This window comes from Bubalus bubalis, chromosome 14 (assembly GCF_019923935.1).
Source record: "Bubalus bubalis isolate 160015118507 breed Murrah chromosome 14, NDDB_SH_1, whole genome shotgun sequence".
NCBI classification, from domain to species: Eukaryota; Metazoa; Chordata; class Mammalia; order Artiodactyla; family Bovidae; genus Bubalus; species Bubalus bubalis.
The window spans coordinates 8582767-8603070 of NC_059170.1; the positions used below are offsets into that span (position 1 = coordinate 8582767).

Consider the following 20304-nt stretch of genomic DNA (forward strand, 5'->3'; position numbering starts at 1 on the left):
GCTCAGATGGGCCCATCTCTGGATCAGGCAGTCTTGCAGACAGACTGGCTGTTTATCAGCCCATCCCCAGCCCTACCAGCCCCAGCCCCCTTGTGAGTCTCCCTTGAGTGTCAAAAACAGGAAAGCCCACGCTGGACCAGAGAGAGAGTGAATACTTCGTTTCCTCCCAGCATTCCACAATGGGGTGCAACAGAAAGCATATGGGTTTTCAGTTCAGTTCAGTCGCTCAGTCGTGTCTGACTGTTTGCGACCCCGTGAATCACAGAACGCCAGGCCTCCCTGTCCATCACCAACTCCCGGAATTCACTCAAACTCACGTCCATCAAGTCGGTGATACCATCCAGCCATCTCATCCTCTGTTGTCCCCTTCTCCTCCTGCCCCCAATCCCTCCCAGCATCAGGGTCTTTTCCAATGAGTCAACTCTTCGCATGAGGTGGCCAAAGTATTGGAGTTTCAGCTTCAGCATCAGTCCTTCCAATGAATACCCAGGACTGATCTCCTTTAGGATGGAATGGTTGGACCTCCTTGTAGTCCAAGGGACTCTCAAGAGCCTTCTCCAACACCACAGTTCAAAAGCATCAATTCTTCGGTGCTCAGCTTTCTTCACAGTCCAGCTCACATCCATACATGACCACTGGAAAAACCATAACCTTGACTAGATGGACCTTTGTTGGCAAAGTAATCTCTCTGCTTTTCAATATGCTATCTAGCTTAGTCATAACTTTCCTTCCAAGGAATAAGTGTCTTTTAATTTCATGGCTGCAATCACCATCTGCAGTGATTTTGGAGCCCAAAAAAATAAAATCTGCCACTGTTTCCACTGTTTCACCATCTATTTCCCATGAAGTGATGGGACCAGATGCCATGATCTTCGTTTTCTGAATGTTGAGCTTTAAGCCAACTTTTTCACTCTCCTCTTTCACTTTCATCAAGAGGCTTTTCAGTCCCTCTTCACTTTCTGCCATAAGAGTGGTATCATCTGCATATCTGAGGTTATTGATATTTCTCCCAGCAATCTTGATTCCAGCTTGTGCTTCTTCCAGCCCAGCGTTTCTCATGATGTACTCTGCGTATAAGTTAAATAAGCAGGGTGACAATATACAGCCTTGACATACTCTTTTTAGAGTCAGAGAAAACCTGGAATGAATCCTAGCTCAGTTGCAGAATTATGGGAAAATCACTGCACCTACTCCAACCCTCAGTTTTCCCATCTTCAAAATGGGTGTCATGGTAGTTCCTGCCTCATTCATTTATTCAGAAAAAAAGTACTAAATGTCTACTATGGACCAGGTTCTGTGATCAGTGGTCCCAGGGTTGGAGGAAGGATTAAGTGTTTGGAACATAGTAGGTCCTCAGGAAATGGACCTTACCATTTTTCTCGGTGGTCTGGACACCCAGTACTCCCCTTCATTCTGCAACCAGTACTAACCCCATACAGATTTCTAGGCATTGTGTGTGGGCTTTGAGGGTGTGCTTTAAAAGGGGTGGGGGAGGGGAAAGAGTCAAAAGGCAGGATGGAGTGAGCAGAGAGGAATCCCCAGGTCAGAGGAGCAGCCCCTTTTGCTTGTGAAGAGTCTCCCCCATTAGGAGCTCAGGCAGAGACTGCATCATTTAGCCTGCTGCGTGTGCACGTGTGTGTACACGAGCCTGGATACAGGAGCACCGGGCAGCCTGGACACGCATGAGCCTGCACACTTTCATATTTATCATGCTAGCGTGAGCTATATATGCACATATTTAAGTGGTGAAAACCCACATGTGCCCTCAAGCCAGTAAGGCGCACCCTGGCCACTTCTGTCACCCTGACCTTGACAACAGCAGGGTTTTGTGCTGTTCCCAGGGTGTGGGGGCGCCCGCAGGTGCACCAGGCTGGCCCTGAGGCGGCTGCTCTTGGTTAGACGTGGGACTCTGCACAGACACACGTGGCTTGGGGATCTGGCTTTGCCACCCATCAGCCCGTCTGCCCAGGGCAAGGCGCCTGGCTTCTCTGAGCCTCAGTTTCCCCACGTGTAAAATGGCAGCGGCAGTGATGACAGTTATCTGCAAGGCTGGGAGGGGCTCCTGCATGTGCAGCCCTTACACCGGCCTGGCACAGAGTCTTGCTGAGCAAATAACAATGAGCTAATCCATACGTCATGTGGCAGGGGCCCAGTGCTGTTAAAAGTGTTTTATTAGTGTTTTATTGGTAGTACCTGTCTAATCCTCACAACCACTCTGAGGTAGGTGTTATTATTAGCACCATTTTTAAGAGGGAACCAAAGACCAGAGAGCTTAAGTGACTGACTCAAGGTCACAGAGCTGGGTTTCAAACCTCGGCAGATGGCCACCGGATCCCACTCCTGACCACAATTCCCAGGCTTTCTTTGCACTTGTGCACACACACACTAGCGGACACAAACCTACACTCTCACTGCACTCTTCCACTCACACCTGCTCCTGTTCCCCTTCCTGCCCTCTAGGTCCTGGCTGACCAAATGAGAACTGAGATTTGAGCAGAACCTTCTAGACCACAGATGCCTCCTGTTGTTCTCAAACCCTGGCAACGCTCCCATATCCATGCATGGTACCTTCCACCCCGCAGACCACACGCTGGGTTGGGGGGGCTCCTGTGTCCCCCTTACCAGACATTTCTGAATTGTCATTAGAATAACAATAGTGCTCACTCACAGATTCATTTTCCTGGAACCCAACTAGGCACCTGTCCCCAGCTAGGCACATAATCCTCCCAACCACTTGCAAGATAAGAGTTAAATCACTTTTCCATTTTCCTTAAAATTAAGGCTCAAAGATGAAGTGGCTTGCCTTGGGTCATTGTGCATCCTGCTCCAAGTCTGAGTGCCTAACTCCTGTACCTTCCAGCCGTAACATATCATCACACACACGCACTGACCACCTGCAACACAGACCAGACACACAACTCGAGCGCCACCAGGCTTCAAGCCTCCCCCACTGCCCCCCATGTGTGCCAGGCCACGCTCCTTGCCACGTGCCGTGCCCTGCACCCATCCCTCTCTCTCGCTCGCTGGCTCCCTGAGCTGGAACAAAGCCACCTGGGCCGGGCAGCCACATGGACCTGCAGCCCCAAGTCTTTAGCTGGTTGATAGCGGCTCCCCACGCCCCCCTCCCTTCCCATGGCCTTGAGAACAGCTGCCTCCACTTAGAATCCATCCCCCTCTTCCCCTCCAGGAGGAAACAAAAGAGTAACTGGGAGGAAAGAGAAGAGAGGACAGGTCTGAGCAGAGGGAGGAGGAGACAGAAGAAGGCAGTGGGCATCCTCCCATCAGCCCTGCCTCATGCCCAGCCCCAACCAGGTGATCAGGGGCCCCTGTTGTCTCTTGGACTCACTTCTACCTGTAAAATCAAGAGGAGGTTTCCATGGTTCCTTCCAGCTGAGCCGACACTACTCAAGAGTCTGGGTCTACCTCCTTTGGACCCAAACATCCAGCAGTTCAGGCTTGGGTCCACGGTGACCCGAGACTCCATGCACTGCCGCTTCGGATGGTTCAATGCACTAGAAAGAACTCTGGGTGTAGAGTCCCAAATTGGGGTACAAATTCGAGTTCTCTGACAGTCCCTGTGCAACCTTAGGCAGGGTTACACTAGCCCATGTGGCACATTTCATAAATAAGGAAAAGGTCCTCCTTTGAGAAGATGCTTCCTGAGCTAGCACTTGTGGCTGGGCAAGAACACCACCAGCTGGTCTTCATCCCCTCTTCCCCTCTTCAGCCTATTAACTTTGCGCAGGACACAGCCTGCACAACCATACTTGGCAGCCCTAAGCTTGGGAAGCTGCCTCTCTCGTCTTCATCTGCAAAATGGGTTGACCACACATCAGCCTCACAAGATACCAGGCAGGGCGGGGCCTCATCTGTCTCATTTACCATTTTACCCCCAGAGCTTAGCACAGAGTGGGCTTCCCCTGTGGCTCAGATGGTAAAGAATCCACTTGCAATACAGGAGACCCCGGTTCGATTCCTGTGTTGGGAAGATCCACTGGAGAACTATCCACTCCAGTATTCTTAGGCTTCCCTGGTGGCTCAGCTGGTAAAGAATCCACTCAAAATGCAGGAGACTTGGGTTTGATCCCTGGATTAGGAAGATCCCCTGGAGAAGGGAAAGGCTACCCACTCCAGTATTCTGGCCTGGAGAATTCCATGGACTGTATAGTCCACGAGGTCGCAAAGAGTCGGACACGACGGAGCGACTTTCACTTTAGCACAGAGCAGCGTGGAGAAGGCATTCAACTAATGTTTAGGCATAAAGGAACGAAGGGAGGAATGGCTGGCAGAAAAGCAAGCTACAGACTGTTAAGTGCTGTCCTGATGGGAGGAATTGTCATCTTGGATCTGACTCACACACTTTCACCCAGGTCAGGAGGACCCAAGCTGATCAGGGCCAAAGAGGATGTGGGCTTAGCAACTTAGAGAGAGGAGGCGGCATTAAACTAGGGATTCGGGGACCTTCCTTGTGGTGCAGTCGTTAAGACTCTTTGCTTCCAATGCAGGGGATGTGGGTTTAATCCCTGGTCAAGGAACTAAGATCCCACATACTGTGTGGCATGGCTGAAAAAGAAAAAAACCTAGGGCCTCAGGGGACTAGCTGGAATGCCCTCTACACCCTCATGCCCAGCCCTTCGCAGTCTGCCACAAGCTTCCACCTCCACTACAGCTGTGAGTATGAAAACAGCAAGGGCTGTCACTTTTGCCCAGTTCCATGGATTACTTCCTCTAACCCACACCAGTGAGGTATGAATCACCCTGTTTTGCAGACAAGTAAACAGAGGCCAATGAGGTCCAGTGCCTAGCCCAAGGTCACCCAGGTGGATAAGAAGCAGAGGATTCAAAGCCAGCTCCAACTGCTCCCAGAGCTCCACAGTCCCACTGGGTACCACTGTGCTTAGCAGTGTGCGAGTCTTGGTGACCCCATGGACTGTAGCCCTCCAGGCTGCTCTGTCCATGGGATTTTTCCAGACAAGAATACTGGAGTGCATTGCGATTTTCTCCTCCAGGGGATCTTCCCCACCTGGGGATCAAACCCGTGTCTCTTGCATCTCCTGCATTGGTAGACATGTTCTTTACCACCGGCTACTTGGGAAGCCCCTCCCACATGCACTGGGTATCATTATCCCCATTCAACAGATGAGGAAACTGAGGCCTGGAGCGGTTTGGTAATGCAGCCAACGCCCACTGAAGGGTCATCTCAGGGCTTCGAGTTTCAGTGCGGGTAGGGAAGGGAGTGTTCTGGTGTCGTCCTCTCCGTGGTCCTCAGTGTCCCGGCTCTGGCTCCGGAAAATGCGGGAAGGGCTTGTTTCCTCCAGCTGGAGGAACGGGGAGGGATGCCCCGCCCCACCAGGCTCCATTGTCCCCGCTGCACAAAGAGCCCTTGCTTGGCATTCGGGGGCCTTTGTAGGCCGCGCAGCCTGGCGGCGCCCCCGCCCGCGTTATCAGCCTGGGGAAGCGGCGGACAGAGCTGGCGGGGCCTCTCTGGGCCGCCGCCGCCCGAGACATGTGTTGGACACGGGCCTTTCAGGCCTGGAGCCGCAGCACAAAGGCCCGGGAAGGAGGCGGAACAAAGGGCTTTTTCACGCGGCAACTGAAAAGCCGCAGATTAGCACTGGCGCGCTGCTCTGGCGGGGAGGGGCCGGCGGCCAGACCTCAGACCCTTTCCAGGCTCAGCCCGCATCCCAGGTCTGGAGCCTCGGAAGAGCCTCGGAGCGGCACAGCCAACTCCCTCCCTCCTGCTCAAAATCCCTCTAGGCTCCCCAGGACCCCCAACGCCCTGCATTCTGCAGTCTGCTTGTTTTCAAGCCTCTCCTCCGCACTTCCCAGTTCTGGCCGTTTCTAAACCTTTTGCAGAATGATTCTCACTTTGCAGCTTCTGTTCCCCATGCCTGGAATGCCATCCTGTCCCTTTCTCAAGACCAGTTCCAGGGTCACCTCTTATGGAAAGATAAGAATCAAATAGCCCGTGAATGCTAACTCTGTGCTGGGCACTATGCCTTCTTCCCGCCCTCACAACGACCGTGAGATGCAAATTATTAGCCCGGTTACCCAGCTGAGGAAGCTGAGCCTCAGAAAGTTTGAGCCTTGCCCATGGTCACACGTCATGAACCCAGTGCAGCTGAGATGCAAACTCAGATCCATTTTCACTCCTCCTCTGTCGGAAAGGGTCTCTCTGCTTCCTGTGTCTCCCAGGCAGGTGGTTCCTCTTTAGGGGGAGGGTGGAGGGACATGGGCACTGGCTCCATCGGCGCCAGGACACCTTCAATCAGCTCTGACCTGCCCCTCTTAGGTACGCCATCGACCGCGACTCAGATTTGGACCAGATCTTTGATATCGATGCGGACACGGGTGCCATCGTCACCGGCAAGGGGCTGGACCGAGAGACGGCCGGCTGGCACAACATCACAGTGCTGGCCATGGAGGCGGGTGAGCCATGGGGCGGGGCGAATACGGAAGGGAGGAGCGATGGCCGAAGGGTGGGGCTATGGGCGGGGCAAAGCCCAGGGAGGAGGGGCCGAAGGCTGGGGACAGGGCAAAAAGATAGAGACTGCGGAGCTGAGGTGGGGGCGTGGTCGGCAAAGGCTGACCCACAGGATCACAGATGTGGGAAGGATCCCAAGCCAAAAAGGCAGGGCCCAGTCTTGAGTTTGGCTTTCTTCCTTCAGCTTTTATTGAGCACCTACTATACACCAGTCCTTTTTACAGAGGTTGGAGATATAGCCCCTAACAAGGTTAAAAAAAAACTCCTGTCTCCATGGGCTAGAGCTAGACCCTCAGGAAACTTCAAGAAAGGGTGTTCGCATGTCAGCTAAGTGCTAACAAGAAACTGGAAAAGAAGAAAGCAGAGGAAAGGGATTGGGGGGGAATTGTTTCTCTTAGAGTAGGCCTCTCTGCGAAGGAGACTTTTCAAAAGAGAGCTCGATAAAGTGAGGGAGTCATGCTGCCACTGGAGGGAGGAGAGTTCCGAGGAGAGAGGACAGCCAGTGCAAAGGCCCTGAGGTCATAGTTGGAGAAATAGCAAGGAGGCCAGTGTGGTTGGCAAGGGGCACAGTGTCTACCCTGCAATGGGTCTTTGGACTTGACTCCAAATGAGCCGGGAGTCACTGAGGGTTTGAGCAGAGGAGGGAGGTTGCCTGACATGATACCTACGGCTGCTGCATTGAAAATAGGTTGTTTGGGGGCTGCAGGGTGGGGGTGGGGGGAGGTGGGGGAGGGGAAGGAGCAGGGGCTCAACTAGAATTTACATGCAACAGGGCCCTGAGATAAGATAGTAGCCTGGCCCAGGGTGATAGCCATGTAAATGGTGGGAAGTGGTAGCTTTTGGAGGCAGGCTGAAAATAGAGCCGCCTGGACCTGCTCATGGGGTGAGATGGAGGAAAGAGATGGAGGGGTCAAGAATGACTCCAAGGTGATTGGCCTGTGTCGAAGAGTGTGTGTGTGTGTGTGTGTGCGCACGTGCTAGCATGTCACAGGCAGTGTGGTGCAGCTGGGGGGGCGTGTGAGCTGAGAAAAAAAGAGGAGGCCTGGGACATGGAGTCTAGACAAGTCAGGCCATGGAGGTGAGAGGCTAAGAGCATGGGGGTTCATGGCACGCCAGGAGTGGGGAAAGGGCAGTTCAGCAGGCCTCCTGCTCAACCAGAGCAACGCTGCTGCCAGAGCCCATGCTAGACCGGCTCCGCAAGCTCCCCTCCCTGTCAGCTCTCCAGGTCTCAGCAGCCAGCAGAGCCTCCAGTAACCGATGATGACAGCAGGAATACTCAGAGTCTCAACCTTGGTGGGAGTGGGCACCATTCAGACTCCCCTCTGCAGAGCTGGGCCCCAGGGCCCTCCTGTGCCTTCGAGCCCTCCTAGCGGCTCTCCTCCTCCACCTTCCCTGGCTGGTGCCTCCCACTTCCCTGGCCCCACCAGCCCATTCCAGCCGAGGAAGTCCCTAGGCTGAAGTTCCCTTCGTCTCTTTCAACTTCGGTTTAAAAGAAAATACAAAGCTGGCTCAAACCTCAGTGCCTGCTGCTCCCAAGCCTTTGAATCCACTTCTCCACCGCATGAAAGGGAGATAACAAAGGTGGCTGGAGAAGAAGTGGCGGCTGGACTGGTGGGCAGACAGCTCCCCATCCTCACCTCCCTGAACCTGCTTCCTGAGCAGCCAGGGGGCCTGGCCAGGCTGCTGGGCAGAGACACCCCCTCTCCCTACCCACAGAGCATCTCCCCACCAGCTGTCACACCGCCCGACAGCTCACCACTAGCTGGTCCCTTCTTGGGTTAAGCGTTGTGCTTCTGCCCTGTGAATCTCTTCCAGAAGCAGCTAGAGAAGCATACAGAATCGCTAATGCTACCATTTCACAGAGAGTGTGTCAGGGGCCTCTCCCCAGCAGAGATATTTTTTACAGTGTTTACCTAATAGATACTGAGCTTGATCCTTTTTAGCACGTACTTCTATTGAATGATCAGCACCCATTTTATTGATGGGAAAATCGAGGCTCAGACTATTAAGAGCTTTGCCCAAGGATGTGCAGTGGCAGAGACAGGACTGGGGGCCAAGTCTTCCTGGTTTCTTCCACAGCTTTGCTCCACAGCCTCCCTTTTCCTGGTACTCTGTTCTCTGGGCCCCACCCCTATTGCCCCCACACCATCCCAGTAACTGAGCATGGGAAAGGAAAGGACTGGGCTAGCGACCCCTCCCCTCGGAGCTGCAATTCACAACTCCTGCCCAAGTCTCACCGGGGATATTGATGGATGAGAAAATGAGTGGTTCCCACTTCACAGTGCTGGTGGGAGGATTAAATAGGATAGAAAGAACTTAGCCTAGTACTTAGTGCTCAGTTAATGATATCTATCGATCTGGACTCGGTGCACTTGCCTGAAGCACTCACTCTGTGCCAGGCGCTTTACAATGCTGTGTTCACGGAAGCTCCCCACCTATCAGATGTCACCCCCAACGTATGGATGAGGAAACTAAGACTCGGGGAGGTGAAGTCATTTGTCCAAATTCCCGGCCCCAGCCAGTCTGACTGCATGGCCCGGCGTTCACCCAGCTGCCCCCGAGTATATGTCTTTGGTGCCAGGCATGAAGCCAGGAGCAGCGCCAGCGATCCACCCACTCCAGCTTCTTGCCCTCTCCGTGAGACGAGGACAAATTGTTATCCCCACTTTGCAGACTGGGAAGTAGAGGCTCAGGAAGGAACTGCGATGGCCCCAAAGTCACAAAGCCAGTCCCTGGGGGCTGGGGGTGGGCAGGGCTCCCACAGCCAGGCCAGAGCCTCAAGGACAATGCCCTCGGGTCTCCCCCCCCCCACCCAGGTGCCCTTCTGCCAAAGCATCTATTTGGCTTCTCAGAAACAGGGAACCACAGCGGGGGTCCAGTGGTGGGGTCATGGTGCCCCGCCTGCTCCGGGTGCAACAAACGCGAGGTGACAAGAATCAGAGGGGAAATATTTACACACAGCAGCGGAGCCTTGTGAGCACCTCGGAGAACGCGGCACTGAGGCACAGCTGCAGCCTGTCAGACCGGATTACCTCAAAGACTCCCCGGCCACTTAGTATGCGGGCTCCCCTCTCCCCCGAACTTCTGAGTCATCCATTCTGCCCATGCAGACGCTCCTTCCACTGACATTATCTTTAACGTTTTGTAATCATGAAATATTAATGACCGATATTGAATTTAAAGTACAATTTGTGTCTGAATCCTTCAGTGGAAAAAAGGGCAGTTGTAAAGGGACAGTCTTCAAAGAGACAGAGGGGTGGCGGGTGGGCTGGCGAAGCCGGCGCTGGGGTAGAGGGGGGCGGTGTGCTAGGGGGCTGCAACCGGCCCCCTCTTCCAGGCCCTAAACTGGTCTGGACGGGTGGTCTCTGGCTGGACAGCAAAGAGTTAACTAGATTAGCTAGAGCTTCCCCATCTGGGTCACCCCAAGCCAAGTCCTGATTTCACAGGCCCCTGATTTTTCCTTTCTATCACAGAGCAAGCTTTATGATTTAGATATGCATTTGTGTGCTGACTTTGTTGATCTCTCATCTCCTGGGAAAAGGACCTTCCATGAAGGCAGGGTCTCTTCCATATCTGTAGCATTCACACTGGGCCTGGTGCTTAGTAGGTATGTACAAGTATTAGGGTGGCCAAAAAGGTCATTCGGGATTTTCCGTAACATCATATGGAAAATCCCAAACAACCCTTTTGGCCAACTCAATATTTCCTGAATGGATGGTAAATGGTCTTGCCCACCCAGTTAGGAAGGCAGGGCAGCGTGATAAAGAAACACTGCTTCTAGCAGTCCGAATCCCAGCTGAGAGTATGGACAGTCATTTCCCCTCTTCTTGCCTTGATTTTCTCACCTATGAAATGGCACCCTGTTGGACAGCTATGAGGGTAATAACGGTTACTGTTGACTATTAATCATGTGCACTCAGTCGCTCAGTCGTGTCCAACTATTTGCAACCCTATGGACTGTAGCCCGCCACGCTCCTCTGTCCATGGAATTCTCCAGGCAATAATACTGGGGTGGGTTGCCAAGCACTCCTCCAGGGTTTCTTCCCAACCCAGGGATTGAACCTGTCTCTCATGTGTCTCTGGCATTGCAGGCAGATTCTTTATTCACTGAGCCACCTGAGTTCATAACTATTCATCATAGTGGCTTATATTTATTTGAAGCTCACAATATGCCAGATATTGTGCTGAATGCTTTATATAAAGTGTCTGCTGGGGACCTCTTCTCACCCACCAGGCCTGGTCACTGGGGGTAGAGTCTGGGGGTAGAGTCTTGGCCTCTGATCTCGGGATGTCTGGCCCTGCTCTGGACAGCACAAGGTAGAGGGGATGGGGCGGTGGGCTCTCGGGAGCCGCAGGCAGGGGAAGAAGGAAAGAAAGCTTTCCCAGAGAAGGGGACGTCTGAGTTGGGTCTCAAAGGTTAAGGAGAGTGGGGTTGGGAGCTCCCAGCAGAAAGACGCCTGTGTGCCAAGGCCTGGAGGTTTGGCCGGCAGGAAGACCACTGTCCGTTCTGAGACACGGGATGTGGCTAGAGGCTGGGCGAGAGGGTGGCTGGAGCAGGTGAGACGAGCTGAGTGTGCAGAAGCTCCCTGGGGGCCTCTACAGGAAGGGCCTTGGATGTCCTGTGAGCAGCTGGACATCTCCTGGAGACGACAGGGAGCCAGAGCGGGTCTTCAAGTAGAAGAGGGAGATGGTCAGATGTGAAGTCCCCTGTGGCCACTTGGGTTCGTGGGGGAAGGCGGACGGGAGAGGGGCAGCCTGGAGCGGGGAACAGATGGGAGGCTATCAGGAAGACTCGGCTGAGACATGTGCTAAGAGTGGAGGGCAGGGCAAGGGAAGGAAGGAGGAAGTGCTGGGGAGGCTAGCTGTAGTGGTCTGGGGGAGAGGCTTGGCACAGCCCTGCATGGAAGGGGTTGCTTCAGAAGGTAGTGAGCTCCCCATCACCAGAGGTGTGTAAATCAAGCCTGGGTTCCACTTGGACCGGGTAACTCCCAGGATCCTGAGCTGCCTAGGTGCTTAACTGATCCCACCAGGAACAAAGATTTTTGTGAGGTCCATGGAGTCTTTGTAGGAAAGCCCAGAGTACTAGGACCAGCTCAGCCCTAGGAAGGAGAACTTCCTGCCACCCACCGCCGATTCCAGGGCCCTTATTTTACCCAGAAGTCCTCCTCTACCATTTGGTGGATGAAACATCCCCATCTCAACAAGGGCAAACTTCCAATCTCCATGTGGAAGCCAAACAGATAATCAAAAAGCAGAGAAGGCACCCTAACCTCGTGCTCCCACTGGAGGTGAGTGGGGACCGGGCAGGGAGTGCAAGGCACCTGCCCCTGACAGCTCTGACACCCCTTCCCTGAAGCACCCCCGCCTGCTCACCCAGTACCCCCCTCGCCATCCTGCCTGCTTGTCTTGGCCAGCTCGTAATTGGGATGATAAATCTTCCTGCCCAGCTGGCCAGCGCTAATCAGAGCCTGGTGTTTGGATGCAGTTTAATTCCCTCGGGAGGTGGTGGGGCGGGGGGGCAGGGAGCTGAGGGAACTGTGGAGCAGAGGGTCTGGGCTACCCTTGCACCACTGCAGGTGAGGGAGAAGGAGGTACCTTCCAGCAGCCCCCCACCTCTGTGGCCCCCTCCCTCCGCCCTCTCCTTCTCACTCTCCTTCCCATGCCCACTCTTGCATCCTCACTTCTGTCTCTCTCCCTGGCTTCTCTCTCTCTCTGTGACAACCAAGGAGAACCTCGGAGTCCAGCTCCATTTGTTTTACCGATGGGAAAACCTTGGTCCAGGGAGAGAGGCAGGAACAGGGTCAGAAAACTAGACTGCTCCCTCGGTGATGTGATTCAGGGGTGGGTGTGGCCCCACAGAATTTGTCCCTCCAGAGGTCTCGGTCTCTCCCTGTCACTCCGCAGCAGCCCAGCATGGTTAGAGATGCCACAGACAGTGAAACCCATTCATTTGACAAATCTTTATTGAGTACCTAATGTGTGCCATGCAGATAGGGGCTGGGGAGACAGCAGCAAACACAAGAGACCAAAAATCTGCTTGCTTTCTAGTGGGGGAGATAGATGATGTGTGAGTTTAAGTAAAAATATAGACAGAGGATGAGACAGTTAGATAGCATCACTGACTCAATGGACATGAGTTTGAGCAAACTTGGAGACAGTGAAGGACAGTGAAGCCTGGCAGGCTATAGTCCATGGGGTCGCAAAGAGTTGAACAAAACTTAGCAACTGAACAGCAACAACAACAACAAAAATACAGGGATGTTGGATAAACACGACAGAGAGAGAGCAGTAAACGGGGTATCTGGTGGAATTGCAAGGAGCAAGGTAAAATAAAGTCGTCAGGGGAAGTCTCGCTGAGAAGACATCTGGGCAAATATCTGGAGGGCAAAGAGGAAACTTGGATCAGAGGAAAAAGGAGAGTGGGGCGAGGGACAAGGCCAGGGAGGAAGATCACACAGGCTTTATGGGTATGTAGGTCTTGGACATATAGTCTGACTGCCCAGGAATGAGGGCAGTCAAGGAAAGCTTCCTGGAGGAGGCAGAGACATTTGGGGCCTCAAGGCAAGCTGGCCTCAGGCAGCTAAAGATGGTCAGAAAGGCCATATCATTTGATGGGTAGAAAGTCCTTGTTTTGAACCAGGCTCAGGTTCCATTGATTGTCCCCCTGTGAAACTTTGGGCAAGTTCTTTACCTCTCAGCCAGTTTCCTCATCAAAAAATGGCAGTAATTCAAATCCGTATCTCCCAGGGGCTGACAGGATGAAATGAGGCAGAACAAACCCTGGCCCATGGCAGGTTCTCTATATGTGTTTGCTGGTGGCCTTCTGGGAGGCACTCATTCCCAGGAGTTCCCTAACAGGGTCACCAGGCCAGGCCCTACACCCTCTGTCTTTCCTGCTGGCCTCCAGCCCTCTAAGTCCAGTTTGGTCCAAACACTATATTAGGAGCGGCCAAGGGATGGGGTCTTCCTTAGAAGGAATCCAGAGTTTTACTATCTACAGACTCTCCTCCCACCCCAGGACCTTTGCACATGCTGTTCCTACTGTCTGGAGAACTCTTTCTTCCCATCCCCTTCACCTGATCACTTCCTAGTTGGATCTCAGCTTAAAGGTCCCCTGCTAAGTGCCAAGTATCTTCAGTCATATCTGACTGTTTGCAACACTATGGACTTTAGCCCACCAGGCTCCTCGGTCTATGGGATTCTGCAGGCAAGAATACTGGAGTGGGTTGCCATGCCCTCCTCCAGGGGCTCTTCCCAACCCAGGGATCGAACCCGCGTCTCTTACATCTCTTGCGTTGGCAGGCAGGTTCTTTACCACTGGCGCCACTGTTCCCTACTTCAGGGTAAACATCCCTGTGCCCCACCAGGGTAGGAGCCCCTGCCTCCTCCTCTCACAGTCCTGGGCTTTTTTCCTCTCAACTCTTATCACAGTCTGGAATGCTGTCTGTCCCTGCCATAGACCAAGAGGCAGTGTTGGTCTTGTTCAGTATTGCGCCCTTGGTACAAAGGAGGCGCTCAAACTGTAGTAGTCAGCAAAAAACAGAAGTCTCAGTTTCAAATTGCCCAGTCCGGTCCCCCATCTGTTATACAAAAGGGACTCTGACACCCAGAGAAGCTAAGGGGCCTGCCAATACTGCACACTGGCTCTCCCGCCCAAGCCTGCTCTCTTCCCAAGGCACCCACAGAACGGCCCACGCTTCTCAGCCCCTCGGCCCCCCAGGGCTCCACCTGCCACCTCCCCGGATTAATGGTGAGCCAGCTCAGAGAGGAAGCACCCGGCCGAGGCACGTTTAATTTTAATTTAGGAATCGGTTAAGACTGCAGGCCTGCTCAGCTCTGGGCTGTCAATCAGCCTTCCTCAAGGCTGCATCAATTAGTTTAAAAATATTGAATGTAATTTTGCCTGACACAACATATTGCAGCTACTGCAAAATATAATTTATTTTAGAAGAAGAAATAATTAAACTAATTTGCATGTCAGTCAGCTGAACTGAGATGCCAGGGGAGGGTGGGTGGGACCCCTGGGGGATCCAGCCCTGGGAGAGGGCGCCTACCACTGGGTGTGGGGCGAGGTCAGCCTGGGCCTCAGTCCGAGCAGTAGCTGCATCTGGATGGACAAATATTCAGGCAGCGGAAGGGCCCACGAGCATTGCATCTGGACTAAGCACTGGACTGAGAGTCTGGAGACCTAGGACCCAACGCCAGTTCTGCCACTGACTTTCCTGTGGCTTTGGACAAAGTCTTACCCCTTTCTGGGCCTCAGTTTCTCCATCTACAAAATAGGTTTAGGGAATTCTCTGGCGGTTCACTGGTTAGGACTCGGCACTTTTACTGCCTGGACCTGAGTTTGATCCCTGGTCAGAGAACTAAGATCCTGCAAGTTGCATGGCATGGCCCCCAAAAATTTTTTTAACAGGTTTAATTAAGATCTTCTTTATGAGTTGTTTTGAAGATCCAATGAAAGATAAGAAAGTTTGTTATAAATTGGAACTTTCCGCATGAAGAGGAAATTATTAATTGATGGATCTCTTGTTTTATACCAGAAACATTTAAGGTGGTAAAATTATGCATTATTATCAATTATTGCAAATGATGTTGTGATCCATAGGGGTTTGGAGGAAGCCAATCAGAGGCAAGATGTCCAGTTGGACTTCCCCCAGCACCTACCAGTCACCCCTGGAGTTTGCAAAGCTTACTATGGATACATATTATATAGATTCACCTGGAGCTATTAAAAAAAAAAATTAATGACCAAGTCTTGCGGCATCAGTTCATTTTAAAGCAGGATTTTTTAAAAACAATTGTATTTATTTGGCTGCATCAGGTCTAAGCTGCGGCTCACGGGAAGTTCATTGCATCTTGCAGTCTTTCATTGTGGCTCATGGACTCTACAGTATGGTGTACAGCCTCTCTAAGGCACGTAGGCTTAGTTTCTCCATGGCATGTCGGATCTTAGTTCCCTGAACCCACGTCCCCCACATTTCAAGGTGGATTCTTAACCACTGGACCACCAAGAAAGTCCCTTCCCAAGTGATTCTAATGAGCCAGGCTGGAGACTGTCATGATGCCAAAGCATGGGGATTGTGCTTAGGGTTGGCCCACGAACTCTGGGGTCCCAGGCCAGCCGCCAGTTCAGGCAGGGGGTCTCTGAGATAAGCTGTGTAGGTGGCAACTTTGGCAACATAGAGACACACCTCTTGGCTGCCCCACCTCTCAGATCTGAGACGCTCTCTCTTGCCAAAGGACTCAGGACTTTCCCAAGAAGTGACCCATAACATTTGAAAGGAGGAGCTAGGACAACAACGAAACTGTAGCTTTGTAAAGTAAGGATGTACTACTTAATCTTTTTGTGACTAGCATTTCACAAAATCTATGTGTATTGAATCACTGCATTTTACACCTTAAACTTATACAGTGTTATATGTCAGTTACATCTCAATAAATCAAGATAATCAAGATAGAATTACAGAGGAGATAGGAGAGGCCCAGGAGAACCCAGAGGAATGATACAATAATGGGTGTCTCACTAGCAGTGGACCCAAGCCTCCAGTCTGTCCACTGAGGATCTTATCTGACTCTGAGGACCCCTTCTGCTTGGCCCCACAGGACCCTACCTCTGCCTCCAGCCCTGAACCCCCCCATTGAAGGGAAAGGTGCCCTCTCACCCCCTACCTTCCCTCTGCCTCAGTGGGGAGAAAGGTGCCTGTTCCTGGTGATGGACCTCACCCTCCCCTCCTCCCCTCCTCCTCTCCCCACAAAGCACCCACTGGCTGGCTGTTCTCCAGCATAGCGCTCTTAAAAATAACAGCTCACCCGGCATTCCCAGTCACGACTCCTATCTCTTGCCCCTGGAAAAGCCCCCTCTAATCGCCGAAGCGGCAGATCTGGGTGAGCTGAGAAGATAAGGCACCTTGGCTAAGGGGAGCTCCAGAGAGGAGTCGGGGTTTGAGTTAATTAAGGATGCCCCCCATCCGCAGCCCTTCCTTTCCCTGACCCGGTGGCCACACCTGCCTCCCAATCTCCATTTCTGTCTTTATCGACACAGGAGCAGCTGCAGTCAGCATCCGCTGGGGCCCTTGAGTTCACAAAAAGGAGCAGTCAACCACCTCCTCTTCCCCCAAAAAACTCATGGGGTTCCTGGCTGCCTGTCCTTGATTGCACTGTTGGCTGGAACATGTCAGTAATGAACTCATGGCTAAGATAGCCAAGGACACGGCACCCATGAGCACTCAGAGGTCTGGGGGCTGTAAAGGGCCAACGTTCAGGGTGCTTCTCAGAAAGGACAGGAGGGGATGGGGTGTCCCAGAGCCCCAAGTCACTGAATGTCACTGCTGAGAGGATCCTTCAAGGATGCCTGTTTATTTAACAACTCCTTATGTAACACTTGTTATGTGTTATATATACAGTTTTAAGTGCTTCGCAGATATTGACTCAATCTGTCCGCCTAGCCAACCCATTCCTAACAGACCCATTTTGTTGTAGGTAAGAAAATCAAGGCATAGGTCAAGTGACCTGGCATGGATCACACAGCTACTAAGTGACACCACTGAGACTGGAACCACTTGGTTCCTGAGTCCTTGCTCTTAATCACTGTGCTCTGCTTTCCAGGTGTGGAAACTGATGTCAGAGAGGGAAACATCTTACCCAAGATCAAACACCGTGTCAGGGACAGAGCCATGCCTGAAATGCAAGCCTCTTTCTGTCTGAGTGTTTCCAAGTTTCACTCATTCACTCCGCAGATCTGTTAGAACCTAGTCTGTGCCACATGCCACAATGCTGGGGACCCAGGAACTAATACAACGCAAGCCTTGACCTCAAAGACACCACAGATGGAGGGGTGGGGACTGCATGGTTTTGGAGGTGAAGACTCACCTCCAGTGGACTTGTCTTGCCCTCTCAGGATCAAGTCTTAAAAGAGCAAAGGTTTGGGACTTCAGTTGCCAGCTGACCGATTCTTTAAACTCTCCAATGTTTTCATTTCTCTTCTGCAATATGGGGATAGAAATTGTACCAAGCTACCAGATTTCTGCAAGGAGACCTGAAATGATGGGTATGGATGCTCCAGGAGCATTCTGTGCACGCTGAGGTGAAGGGGTAGAGTGGCAGTGTTGACTGTAGTGTGGTTGGGTGGTGGTGCTGTGGTCCTGATGTGGGTGATGAGGGCCGGGTCCTGGCAGTGTTGGCGGGGCTGTAACAGAGATGGTGGATAAGTGAATGCCTGGAGATGATGGTGGTGGGGATACGGGTGATTGTGGTGTCGGGGGTGCTGGGGTTGGCAAGGGTGGTGAGTGACGGCCTTAGTGTTTGTGATGGTGGAGATGAGGGAGGCGGACTAGTGGATACAACGCTGGTGATCATTCTCATGCTGCTGGTGAGGTGACAGAGGAGGTGGGATGGCATGGGTGATGGTGAGAGTGGGGCGGATGCTGGCGGTGGTACTGATGGTTATGCCGGTGGCAATGCTATGGAGGCGGCGCTCCTGGTGATGGTGATGGCGAAGGGAGCAGTAGTAGCAGTGGAGAGCGTGATGGCGTTGGTGATGGGGTGGGACTGGTGATTATGGCGACGGTTACAGTGATAATCAAATGGTGGTGATGATGATAATAACACTTATATGGTGATTGTGACCCATTTAGTCCGATGTCCAGCTTGATCAACACACAGATCTCTCAATGCGACCCCACTGCCTAATGTTCTAGCAGGAGATGGGGAGCTGTCTAGATCTCACACTTGAAGCCTCCCACCTTACTGCTGTGCTCTTGTTACAGACAATCATGCCCAGCTATCCCGGGCATCCCTAAGGATCCGCATCCTGGATGTGAACGACAATCCCCCAGAGCTGGCCACACCCTACGAGGCAGCCGTGTGTGAGGATGCCAAGCCGGGCCAGGTACCACTGAGGGGCTGGGGGTCGCTACCAAGTCGGTTGCTGGGGCAACCTCTGTTCAGGCCCGGCGTGGGCTCGGCCTCACCTCAGTCCCCTGCCCCTCCTCACCCTTCAGCTCATCCAGACCATTAGCGTGGTGGACAGAGACGAGCCCCAGAGCGGGCATCGCTTCTATTTCCGCCTGGTGCCGGAAGCTCCCAGCAACCCCCATTTCTCCTTGCTCGACATCCAAGGTGAGTGACCTCTGAAGGACCGCCAAATCCCAGGACTCGTGGAGGGAGGAGCCTAGCCTCCCCGCCCCCTTCCCATGTTATGGAGGCCCCTAGAGGGCCAGTGATGGGTCCGAGATCACACAGAACGTCTGCGCCACGCTGGAGCCCTTACCAAGCCTGCTGGCCAGACTGAAGAACAAGAAAGAGATGGGTTGGTGGAGTGGAGGGGGCCAGCTCCAGGGTAACAGGGGTAGATAGAAAGACACGGAGAGGGAATACCTGAAGAATGGGAGCGGGTGGGGTTCCAGGGTGGGAGGAGCCCCTGATCTAAGTGAAGATTGGAATAAGCCAGGGATCCAGGGTGGCTCAGACGGTAAAGAATCTGCCTGTAATACAGGAGACCTGGGTTCGATCTTGGGTCAGGAAGATCCCCTGGAGAAAGGAATGGCACCCCACTCCAGTATTCCTGCCTGGAGAATCCAATGGACAGAGAAGCCTGGCGAGCTACAGTCCATGGGGTCACAAAGAGTCGGACACAACTGAGTAACTGACACACACACACACACAACTCCCACCCTTTTGTTTTAAAAGTGCTTTATCCCTTGGGACTTCCCTGGTTGTGGTTGACAATCCACCTTCCAATTAAGGGGGCACAGGTTCTGCCCCTGGTCGGATATCCAAAATCCCACATGCCGAGGGGCAACTAGGCCCATGCACTGCCATGACTGAGCCCGTGGGCCACAACTAGAGAAGCCTTTGCACGGCAGCTGGAGGAAGCCAACGTGCCGCAGTGAGGCTTAGCACAGCCGGAAAGAAAGTGCTTTAGCCCACTCGTTTCTCTTTGCATCCTCATGGTCACCTGGGAGGCAGTTTTTCTTACCCGTCCCCTCGTTTTGCAAGTGATGAAACTGAGACTTTAAGAGGACAAGGGACTCACTCAGGGTCATACAGGGAGTCAGTGTGAGGCTGGGATTCAAACCCACACGTATCTCAGTTCCATTGTGCTTCCTTTTCCCTACCTTGAAAGCAAGCAAACTGCCCCACCCAGCCTGAGCTGATCGCATTTGTGAAACCCACCCCTGCAGGTCCACCTTCATCAAGAAGTTGAAGTCTGAATCTTTAAGGGGTAGACCTGGGGGTGAGGGACCTCTGGGTCTCAGTTCAATCTCAGTTCATGACTTCCTGTGCAACCCTGAGGTCTGCCTCAGTTTTACCATCTGTAAAATGGGACTGAAAATGCCTGCCAGGCAGCTAGGTGGCCCCAATGAAATGCAGCCTACCGAAGTGTATTGTCAGTACCTAGAACATGGCATCTCCTTCATTCAGCAACTATTTCTTGAACATTTATTGAAAATATGTCTATATGCCAGGCACTGTTCTAGGTCCTAAAAATGCAGCAGCACATGAGACAAAATCCCTGCCTTCGTGCAGTTTACATTCTAGGGAGGGAAAACAGAAATTAAACAAATAAATAATATGATGAGGGTGGTAAGTGGCCAGCAGGGAGAAATAATGCAATCTTCACAAGAGTTTGGACTTCTATTCAGTGCTGGACCCTCGGTGCCTGGCACATAGTGGGTATTCACATACACATGTTAGACAAAACAGGAGGAAATAAAGCAAGGTAAGAGTAGAAGCTGGGCTTCCCAGGTAGCGCTAGTGGTAAAGAACCTGCCTGCCAGTGCAGGAGACCCAGGTTCGATCTCTGGGTCAGGAAGATC

The 20304-nt window shown here is 52.7% G+C and overlaps 1 protein-coding gene across 2 annotated transcripts in view; it reads left to right on the forward strand.

Annotated features, from left to right (window-relative positions):
• Nucleotides 1-20304, forward strand: part of CDH22 (cadherin 22) — a 141968-nt gene that overhangs the window by 110804 nt on the left and 10860 nt on the right. For both annotated transcript variants that reach the window (XM_006051397.4, XM_044927582.2), the window contains 3 exons: nucleotides 6293-6429; nucleotides 18253-18374; nucleotides 18487-18604. In XM_006051397.4, the coding sequence (XP_006051459.4) occupies nucleotides 6293-6429; nucleotides 18253-18374; nucleotides 18487-18604 (377 nt within the window). The remainder of the gene's footprint in view (nucleotides 1-6292; nucleotides 6430-18252; nucleotides 18375-18486; nucleotides 18605-20304) is intronic.